The sequence below is a fragment of the Camelus ferus genome, chromosome 9 (genome assembly GCF_009834535.1).
Source record: "Camelus ferus isolate YT-003-E chromosome 9, BCGSAC_Cfer_1.0, whole genome shotgun sequence".
NCBI lineage: Eukaryota > Metazoa > Chordata > Mammalia > Artiodactyla > Camelidae > Camelus > Camelus ferus.
Window position 1 is genome coordinate 79,025,717 of NC_045704.1, and position 11,249 is coordinate 79,036,965.

The 11,249-nt window shown below is 35.4% G+C and overlaps 1 protein-coding gene across 5 annotated transcripts in view; it reads left to right on the forward strand.

Annotated features, from left to right (window-relative positions):
- Positions 1-11,241, forward strand: part of CEPT1 (choline/ethanolamine phosphotransferase 1) — a 36,051-nt gene extending 24,810 nt beyond the window's left edge. For 4 of the 5 annotated variants that reach the window (XM_032487308.1, XM_014557747.2, XM_006182872.2 and 1 more), the window contains exons 5-9: positions 2,370-2,454; positions 8,384-8,515; positions 8,985-9,143; positions 9,624-9,749; positions 10,350-11,241. In XM_032487308.1, coding sequence (XP_032343199.1) covers positions 2,370-2,454; positions 8,384-8,515; positions 8,985-9,143; positions 9,624-9,749; positions 10,350-10,469 — 622 coding nt within the window. In that variant the 3' untranslated portion in view covers positions 10,470-11,241. The remainder of the gene's footprint in view (positions 1-2,369; positions 2,455-8,383; positions 8,516-8,984; positions 9,144-9,623; positions 9,750-10,349) is intronic. The other variant, XM_014557749.2, reaches the window with a different exon arrangement.
- Positions 11,242-11,249: the final 8 nt, after the last annotated feature.

An 11,249-nucleotide genomic window follows, 5' to 3' on the forward strand; every position in this document is an offset into this window, starting at 1 on the left:
CTAATATGTGTTGTGGTGAATTCAGCCCATACTGAGACTTCCTAGTGGGAAGGTGGGAAAATGGACTGTCATGTAACTGCTTCTCTTCTAAACAGAATCATTAACTCTTCTGTTCACTGTTAATCATTTCTGTCACCTGTCCCTCTTAGCTTGCTTAGTTTCTATCTTTGGGGATGGTCTCGCATTTTTCGTTGACAGTCAAGATTAGAGCCACGTCCCTGGGAGTGTGGTGGTAGGCTGTTCTCATGATTCATAGCAGGAGGGTTTTAACCTGTAGTACAGAGCATTCCTCTAAATCAGATAATCACACAGTAAACAATATTCTTAACTAATTACCAACTGGTAAGTAAGTTTTCCCTGGCTCTCCTTCCTAACATTAAGGCACTGTTGACCTAAATACAATGATAATATCTGAATGGTTTAGGAAATTCTGTCTTCCAAAATTTCCAAACAGGCTAATCCATAAAACTTCCCCTAGGAATCCTGATTTGGGACTTTGTAAAGATTTTTCATGTTTCCTGTTCTCTTTTACATTCATTTGTCCAGGGTACAAAGATTAATTGCATGAGGTTCCCTCCATTTTTATTTTGTAATTCTATACTTCTGGCCCTTCCCCTCCCAAAAGGCTACTTCATATATCCAGCAAATGTTGTAAGATGTCTGCCCTCCTCCACCCAAGACAGAGTCGAACATCTTTGACACCTGCTTAGTCTCCTGAGTCTGCTACTGAGTGTAATTCCCTTTATTGGCAACACCACTCACCAGGTCAGCTCTACAGATTCTTTTTAGCCTAATTCAGTCCATTTTTTTTTCTAATAAATGTGTATATCAAGATAACTACATCACTATGTTTGCAGCTTAATACATTCTTGAGCAATCAAAGATCAGTTTTTTAGTTGTGAGAGACTGGTTTCAATCTAGTAATTTATTATGAGCATGAGAGCTTATGTATCTTAAGCTCACATTATAGATTGCTTGAAGTATCAATTTTAGAAATGGGGGCTCCATTCTTCTCTGGGAGTAGGTCCCGTTGCTGTTGTTGCTGTCATTTTTTCTTAGACTGATTTTTTTTTTTTTTAGTTTACCTTCTTAATAGTTAAATTAGTCACTTTGTTTAAAAACTAACATTATAAAAAAGGTATGCAGTGAATAGTCTCCTCATCCTCATCTCCCAGCTATCCAGTTCTCACGCTGTCCTCTCCAGTAGGTCCCCACTGCTCTTAGTTTGCAATGTGTCCTTCCAGAAATTTGTTATGTAATTATTGGCAAAATTTTAAATGGGATATCATTTTTCTTCTTTTTTAATACAAAAAGTAGCATACAGGCATTCCGCAACATTTTTTTTCATCTAATATAGCTTTGGTACTTTTCCATGTCACTATGTAGAAAGCTGTCCCAGTAGTTCGTTGTATGGAAGTACCATAATTTCTACAACTACTCCCTCACTGAGGGATTTTTTTTTAAAAAATTTGCTTCTATAAATAGTGCTGTACTGAATAGCCTTGTACAGACATTTTGTGCAAGCATACCTGTAGGGTAAATCACCAAAATCAGAAGGCATTTGGATCCAGTAATCTGAGAATGACAAGTGCTCATTGACAGAGGAAAAGGAACATGAGTTTATGCTTTGCTTCTCAGTCTTTTTGCCCGTATTCTTTTTTCATACTTTCAGACTTCTAATTTTCTACTGCCCTGTTTTTGTACCAGGTTTGTCTCTTCTTGACTGTAAGATTATTTTCAGCAACTTCAAAGCTAATTCCTGGCTGCTTTCAGTATCTTCTTTCCAGATGTCTTAGAATCTAATAAGCATAAGGATTTGATTGAGAATTGGGTGCATTTTTTTTTCACCCATACCACAGTTGGCATTAAATGAATATATCTAAAGGGCAGTAAGTTTTGCAAGGTATCAGTGATTTATGTCACTTTAGTAACAGCTCACCATTTCTTCTGTTTGATACTACAAAGCACTTATTTCAAGATCTTGTATTTTAAAGCAGTGCAGTGCAATTCTCTGCTTGATACTTGGACTTTAATATACATACACTTCTTTTTTTTTTTTTTTTTTTTTTTTTTTTTTTGGTGAGAAAGGTTAAGCTATAGTTTCAGCCCAACTTCAATGAGACAGAAATTTCCTTTAGAAAGGAGGGGTTTTTATTGCTCTGTGAAATTCATCAAATTAAATTAAAAGGCTCTGGATTTTATTTGATTTTGCTCATAACAAATTTTTGACATCTCCTTTTCCCCTTTCCTTGATATTTGAGATTTTTGTTTCTATTGTGCATGATAGAGGAATGCTGCTAAGCTTGCAAGTAATTAACTTGAAATTGTTTTGAGTAATTCTGCTTTTTTGGCTTTTTGTACCTAATCAGAATTGATGTGACTGAAGTGCAAATCTTCATAATAATCATGCATTTGCTGGCAGTGATTGGAGGACCACCTTTTTGGCAGTCTATGGTAACTCTTCGCATTGTGTATCCCATGTAATGCGTGTTGTCTTTTGCTTGTGTTTTCCTAACAAAGGATAATACTGTTAAAGGGTGATGTGTAAAACTGTTTTATTCATTCTGAAAATGAAAAGTCACAGTGTCAGTAGGACACAGACTTCTCTTTAGGGCATAGTGAACTTTACTACCTGGAGTTCTGTGGTACAGTAGGTCCATTTCATGGCTGTTTCTGAAGGCTATCAGAATTATTACTTGTCATCCCATTTTACAGATGAGGAAACAGCAGGTAGTATATCAGGTAAACCAATGACAAGATTAAATCAGATCTTTTCTCTTTCTGAACTACATAAGTTTTCTGGTTTCTCTGTCATGTGCTTAAAGCTGAATAACAAATTTTGATAGTAAGTAAACTCTGGCCCCAGATCAGAATAAATGCTTATTGAAATCCATGCCATAGGATTGTTTTACCAGGACCTTGATTTTCAGCCAGACCTGAAATATAGTCACTCCAACAAGCACAAGTTGTTTTCCACAAACTTCTGAAAGAGGGAATATAGTAGGTATAATACAGGGGCCAGAACACAGGCTCAGGAACTAGACTGCCTGAATTTGATCCTGGCTCCACTGCCTACTGTGTGAACTTCATCTGTTGTTTAACTCCCTGTGGCTTAGTTTCCTCCTCTGTACAATGAGGAAATAATAGTATCTGTCTTATAAGGTTATTTTGTGGATTAAATGAGCATGTGTAAAGCACTCAGAACAATGCCTATCAAATAAGCCCTCAAAAAAGTTGTTGCTGCTCTTATAAGTGAGATGTTTACTACTCCTACACAAACACAGTACTTAAAAATCAGATTAATTTTAAGGTATAAGGGAAATTTACTGAGCAAGATTTTTCCCCTACCTAACTTACTTCATGATGGTAAATTAGATACTTGAGGAAGTGTAGTTAACACCCTTCCTTAGGTATTTATTACCAGAAATTGTTTAATGCCTTTTGCTGGGAAGATAGGGTTGTGACAAGGGAGATGAAGGAATAAACTTAATCCATAGTCAACCAGGAAAATTCTGAAACTGTTCATTCATGTACATAATATCCTTCAAAATCACATCTTTTCCTACACACTAGTCTCAAAAGCCAATACAGTTCTAGTGAAATCTGAGATCTATAGATATGTATCTATATGCAATACAAATAGATGTGCATATATGTACACGCACTATATATAGATATACGTATAGATAGATCTCAGATCTCACTAAAGAATATTATTGCTTTTGGTCTCCTGTAGGTTAAATAGTTAACAGTTATAAATAGTTATAGAACTGTTAGTTTATAGTACTAAACAATTTAGCTGTAGAGGAAGGAAAGAAAAGATTTTCTTTTCCTAAAACTAGATTATAAAGCTAAAGTCAACCTCCCACTTAAGTCTTTTGTATCTCGACTATACCGATTATTATTTTCATGAACTTTGTGTCTTATACCAAAATCTCTCCCCCTCCAAGATTAATTTGCATATCTTACACATATACAAATTGCCCATAATGTTTCTGCATACCAATAACAAAACAATGGGATTTCTAGCTTGATCATTGAAAAACAAGTCAGCATTAGGTGTATATACCTAAGTATCCTTATCAGTATGGAAGTACATAAAGCATTGTTGTCAGTGTAGTTACATATTCATGTCTACTATACACATATCCTTAATTTTGAGGTGGTGCCTGGCTGTAAGTTTGCTTCAGGTAAACTTGTTACCTTTTTTTTTAATTAGGATTTGTGCATACCACCTGTACATGTACATAACAATTTTTTTTTCTTTTAAAAGAATCAAATATTTTGTCCTATCTTTATTGATAATTAAAATAATATAATCATTCTTTTTTATTCTATGTTTAAAAAAGTAATCTAAGGAACTCTAAGACCCAAGACTGAAATGGGGGTCCCACATCCAGCAATCCAGTTCTAGGATTAGTGAGGTTAAGCTGTAGTAGAGACACAGATTCCCAGGCTTCTGTCTTATTAATAGCATTATTGGTTCTGCTGTTAGTATCATTAAACTAAACGGGAAGGACTTGACTTCTCTGGTGATATTTATTTGAAGGCTCAGAGAAATATTCTGTGTTCTTTGAGCGGTTTCCAGCACGGAATCCCATAATCTGAACTTCAGAGCACTTTCTTTCTTTTTTCTTTTCACTTGGCCCTATGGACTCATTGCTGAATATGCTATTTTGAATTGCATTGTGTTAGTTCAGGAAAGACTACTACATGCAATGTTCTGATTTATTTATGTGCCAAAATGAAGAGAAGATACTTATTTAGGGCCTGGGTGTGAAATTTTTATCTCTTGAGGTTGAATACATAAAATGGAAATTGCCTTCCAAATCCTCATTGAAAGGCTTTAACTGATCTGTAAGAAAGCAACTTAATGGTAAAAACAAACAGAAACAGTACAAATGTCTCCATATAACTGATTTTAGAAGATCAGCTATTTTGCAGAAGTAAGTGATTTGTATCCACTACATATGGATTACCCATTTTTTTTTTCCTTCAAAGAGATGGTTTTTTAACCAAAAGTTACAGTTAGTTTTGGTTGGTTTTGGTTGGTTGGGTTTTTTTGTGTGAGTGGTTTTGGTGGGGGGCAGTTCCCCCCATTTTTTAAGGAAAGAAATTTTCATGCACAAAGGTTAGTGCATGGTTTACACATTACAAGAAACAAGACTTTTTTGCAGGGTATGTCGTGGAACTATCTTCTGTCATATATATCACTCTTTTAAAAAAGAATGTCATCACTTTGGAAGGGAACCCACATATAATCCCCCTCATGATTACTTTCAATGACTTTGATTCTTTTAAAAGTAGTAGTTGATTAAATATGTATTAAACCAGGAGACACCTTCTGGAATCCAGTTAAGGCAAATGGTGAGTTTTACTACAAGTAAAGTTTCATAATTCATTAGGTAGAACTGAAGACTTACTGTGTAGTGCAATTTAGTTGTAGCTCATTCTTAAACTAAAAGATTTAAGAAGTGCCCTTACACTTAACATGACAAACAGGTGTTTCCACATTCTTTGGAAGGAAGAATCTAATCTCAAAATGATACTATCTGTTTCTGCTGAAATTTACAAAGCCTGTAAGAATGTTTTATTATGCTCATAAGAAAGCTAATCTATCAGTTGAGTAACTGATATTCTGCATTAATCCAAACAATTGAACCAAAACCTGTGTCCATTTTAATCTGGTAAATCTGAGAATTTAAGATTTTTTTAATCTTTAAAAAAGATAGATATTATTTGGATGCATAACTTTATGCCATGAATCCAGAAAGTTTTACCCTAGCGTAAAGCAGACACCATGACCCAAGGGAGTTTTTATTTTTCCTGGTCCCAAAGACTGCTGATGCTCTGGGAAGGCCTGAGATAAAGATGTTTTCAGTATAGCTTTCTGGCTGTTTCTATACAGTGGATGCACTTTGATCACCTTGGATGAGTTCCAGGAGGATGAGGCCAGAAAGAAAAAGATTGGTAAAGATGGATGTGCCCACCTCCTTGATCTTGAGTGTGAGGTGAAAATGGCAACGTTTTTAGTCCTTTCCATAAGTGATTCAGTCAGTGCTGATTTTTAAGGGATCACCTGGTGAGACTCAGAATTCCTCTGACTTCAGCTTTCCCTTCCCAGTGCCTCAGATTTATCTTGTAGCTAACTTCCTTTTTCCTTCTTAATGTGGGAGCAAGATGTGTCTTCATAGTGTCTCCAAAAATTAATTCAACATAGAGGGTAAGAGAAATGAAGAGCATCTTAATCTTCATTTGACAAGTTTATACTGGGCACCTTCAATATCCAGGGTTCTAGAAAGAATATAAAAATCAGTTCAAACATAAACCAACACTCAAGGGTTTATGTTTTGGTGTATATCTATTATATATGACAGAAGTGAAGAAAGCCCTAAGAATGTTTATGATTCTTTGCTTGTAAGTCTGTAGCCTGCTTACTTACTTTGTGGTCCAAGCCATTTACTAATTTGCCTGGCTTTTCTAATGTTGCTGTTTATTTTTTCTTATTTCAAAGGGCAACAGTTTCCATGATCCTAAAGCATTTTCACCATATTTTAAATACAGTTGTGACACTGTTCATTTCGGTTGTGGCACAGATTGCTGCTGCACCAGAGTTGGCACTCATTTAGTACCCTGGCTCTAGTGCAGGCATGCCCCTGTAATGGATTAATGCTTTGCTTCTTCTGAAATCTGAAGGAGTATAGTATTTCCTCCTTTGCCAGACAGGTGCTTTGTCTCTGGAGGGAAAAAGAAACTAGCCAGAGTATTGAATTTTAGCCAGGTGCATCAGATTAGATTGTAATAGCCTTGATTTTCCGAACTAGAGCAAAAAAAAAAAAAAATCTCTTGGAGTTCAAAGCAACCATGGTGTTGATTTTCTCCTTTATTGAAAATAAGCTTTGAATTTGGGCTGTACAGTTTAGAGATCGATTAGGGAAGGAAAGGAGACCATTTAAGATGCTCCATTAAGTTCTGGGCTTAGTTTTTAAGTTGACCTGTTTCATTTTAGAAAATTAAACACTGCCACAGTACAACTTGAAATTTGAATAGTTGATTTCCTTTTTTTCTTTTTAGACTGCAGTTTTGCAAGAGTCGTAGAGTTGTTTAAATAAACTGAGGCCTTAAGCATTTTAAAGAAATAAAGTATCTAAACATGAAATTTTATATCTATCAATTTTACTTGGGTTTTATGCACACAAAAAATAGGGCATGCCACATTTCTTATTTGATTTTGAAAGTGTAGGCAGATGGCATCCCTAAAAAGTGTAGACAACCCTAACTAAAATGTCTTCATTGTAAGAACTCAGTGCCCATTAAACCATTATGGGCTTTTGGAATCTTATTCCTAGAGTCATTTGTTTAAAATTAATAGAATATATCATTTTACTGTTGCTTTTTTTCCAAGTCCATATTGGACAAAATTAGAGACTTCAGAAAAGCTAAAAAGAGAGGTGCAAAAAGGAAGAAAATCTTAAATGACTTTTACATTTTAGTACAGGTGTATTTCATTTTAAACGGTGGCTATCGTGCTTGCAAGATTAGATAACATGTTCTCAATCCACTGAACTCCCCTTACTTTAGGTAATTCATATTTTCAGTATACTATAAAAATGTATTTACTTCTTCTGAGAGGTAAACTTACATGTTGAAATTTCGGATCCACAAGTACAGAGCTGTACTTCAGTGGGTGTGCTTCACATTTTTCCCTCTGCCCCTCAGTTGGCTGTCCTCCAAACAGCATCTCTTGACATCAACATGAGAGCTGTTTATTCTCTTTGTGAAGTTACAAATTGAGATTACCAGAAGCTCCTTGACTGTGAATGCCTTCTTAGTTGCTCTCTGTTTTTACTAGCTGCCTGTATCCTAACAGTTGGGAGTTGGGAACTCTTTTAAGTAGAACTTTTGTCTTCCATTCTCCAGTTTGCAGAATTTTTAAACCTAACTTCAAATATTTCTGGTCCTTTATTCTCTGCTTTCTCTCTCATAACAGTTAGTAACAAATTACAGATTTAGAGGTAGAGTTCAAAAAATGCACAAAGAAAAAGACAAACTGCACTTCTTTAATAAAAAGGCCAGAAGATAGCCTGGTTCATTGTTGGAATGAACTTTACTTAGCTATGACACATATTAATCAAGTTCGATCAGTTACTTTTTTAAATAGTTGGTGTCAGAAGTGAGATTAATTTCTATATAATCTCATCTTTGAGACTTGTTATATTACTCATAATGGAAAGGATAGAAACTTCGATTAAATTTAAGTATTCACTAAACTATAGAAGGAATGGAGAATATATCAGAATATGGATCAAGTATTTGACTGTTTTGTTTTCTTATTTTAATTTGTATGTGTAGTAATTGTTCTCTCTCTCTCTACCCATTAAAGATTCCAGTGCTGAATATTCAAATGAAAATTTTTCCCGCGCTTTGCACTGTAGCAGGGACCATATTTTCCTGTACAAATTACTTCCGTGTAATCTTCACAGGTGGTGTTGGCAAAAATGGATCAACAATAGCAGTAAGTATATCTTAAGATTTCTAATGATTGTGCTTAGGACTTAGTTTTGTAGTTGCTTTGTTTTTCATTTGAATTGATTAAAATCACTTGTTAATTGAGAGTTTCCACTTAGTCTTAAAGAAAAAAAAGTAGTAGCCAAAACTTCTCAGTTTTATTTACACATATATACATTTATATGCCTATAATTGCATGTTTTTGTGCATGCACACACACCCAAACACTTCTATGCACATTTTTTTTTTAAGGGTGCCCTGCTTTGTAAAGTAAGTCTGGCCTCTTAAGTAAAATCCTCAGTCTGTGCCTAACCAATCCATGCTGCTGCTTTCTAGTAGCTGTTCTGGTATTCAGTTATAGAATCTGCTGGCTGTCAGACACCGTGAGGTTCTTAGAAGTTCAAGCTGATCTGTCTTACAACAAGCAGATCCATATAGAACACGACTAACTCCTCACTTCTCTTCACTCTGTGCAGGGGACAAGTGTCCTTTCTCCTTTTCTCCATATTGGATCCGTAATTACATTAGCTGCAATGATCTACAAGAAATCAGCAGTTCAGCTTTTTGAAAAGCATCCCTGTCTTTATATATTGACATTTGGTTTTGTATCTGCCAAAATCACCAACAAGCTTGTGGTAAGCTCCAAAGTTTTTGTTTATTTTGTTTTTAACTTTTGTCTTATATTGGTTTTAAGTCTGTAGTTTTCATCCCGTAGCTCCCTAAGCAGTTCTAGAGTTTGCTCTTCTCTAGTCAAAATCTCTTGACATCAATGTGGGAGCTGTTTTTAGTCTTAACCATTTGAGATTACCAGAAGCCTCTTGAACCTCTGTAATTCTTTCTATCCACAGTTTAATTTGGTTAGTTCGTCTACATTCTTCAATCTCAATCTGTACAGTCAGGTAAAGGCTCTTTGTGAAAAGCATGTTCAGAGGGCCTTAGTGGACACGGTGTATCCCTTTGGTGTATAGCTCTCCTACCCACTTTGTGTTTTAGTTTTAGAAACTCAATAAATATTGCTGACAAATTCTTGAAACTTGATACTTGATAACAATACTGATTTACTGTGTAGCTCTAATATGAAAATGCCTACATCACTGATTCCGTTTTATTCGTAGGTGGCACACATGACCAAAAGCGAAATGCATTTGCATGACACAGCATTCATAGGTCCAGCACTTTTGTTTCTGGACCAGTATTTTAACAGCTTTATTGATGAATATATTGTACTGTGGATTGCCCTGGTAAGTTTTGTACTGTGTTGTTTCATGATTGGAAGCTACTTGTTTCCTTGTTTCAATGGGCTGGTCCTGAAAGATAGGTCATGTAATTGTAATGATTTGGAATACCAGAAAACCACATTTATGGGACTTTTTTTGAGAATTCCTTGTGGCTTCATCTTTGAGTCTTTTTTTTTTTTTTTTTTTTTTTTTTTTGCATTATTCTTGTTAGTCCTGCCTACATCATAGCTCATAAATTCCAGATTTCTGGCTGTAAAGCTGGAGTTGGCCAACTGCACTCTGGGGGCCAATGGACAGTTTTTTATGAACAAAGTTTTATTGGAACACAGTCGTGACCATTCACTTATGTATTATTTATGGCTGCTTTTATGCTACAGAGTTGAGCAGTTGTGACAACACTGGTCCACAGAGCCTAAAATAGTTACTGAGTTTTTTGCTCCTTGGTATAAAGGGAAAAAAAGGGAATTGAGTTATTAAGTTGTATGGAACTGAAGGTGAATTTGAAGAGAAGAAAGTCGGAAGCCACTCCTCTTTGCTTTCAGGAAGCTTACGGATGGTCTAAGCAGGTCCTGAGAATCTCATAGTCTTTCTTTTTTCCCCCAGGTCTTCTCTTTCTTTGATTTGATTCGCTACTGTGTCAGTGTTTGCAATCAGATTGCATCTCACCTGCACATACATGTCTTCAGAATCAAAGTCTCTACGGCTCATTCTAATCATCATTAATGATGCAGTTGACGTTATATAGGAAACTCATGTTTTCTGCAAGAAAGGATCTGGACATATTAAGGAGATTGGGGTGGCTAAGAACAAATATAATTTATAATAATCGATGTTGTATAACTTTTATTCTTTGTTACTGGTAACACTCCTTAACTGTACTGTGTGAGAATGGCGATTTCAAGTTCCATCCTGTAAACTGTAACATGTTGTCATACAGGGTTTGGCCCAAGAAAGCATGCAAGAAAAAATGCCATGTGTTTGTAATTATCTTGGATTCAGAGTAAAATTTTCATGGGGAGCAGGCCCCCAGTGGTGGAGATTTCTAATGTAGAATATTTGCAGGCCAGAAGATGGTTGCTTTATAATTTTAACAAATCATCATCTGTTAGTGACATCCTTGTTTAGTGTCTTCTCAAGCTTTTTTACCAAGGAGCTCAGCTGGTAGCACAGATACATCCCACTAGCTTGTGAGGTGGAACTAGTGATAAAGATCTTGAATTTGGATTGAAAGACTTCCTATCTTTACATTGTTGAGGAAGTCATTTTCTTGTTGCTCAAGAAATGGTATCTCACGGGCTTGGGAAATCCTGTTAGCATGCATAATAATGTGGTAACTTTATCAATCCATTTTATTTTTTTAAATAAATGTATGATCTGAAAGCCAGTCTTTTTCTCCGTTTTATTCAGTGGAAAGATAAACTAAGTTTTAATGTTGTTTTTAAAAATTTTAAGCAAAATTTATTTCTCTTCTTAAATAAATAAGGAAATTCGGTCAGCTGCTTT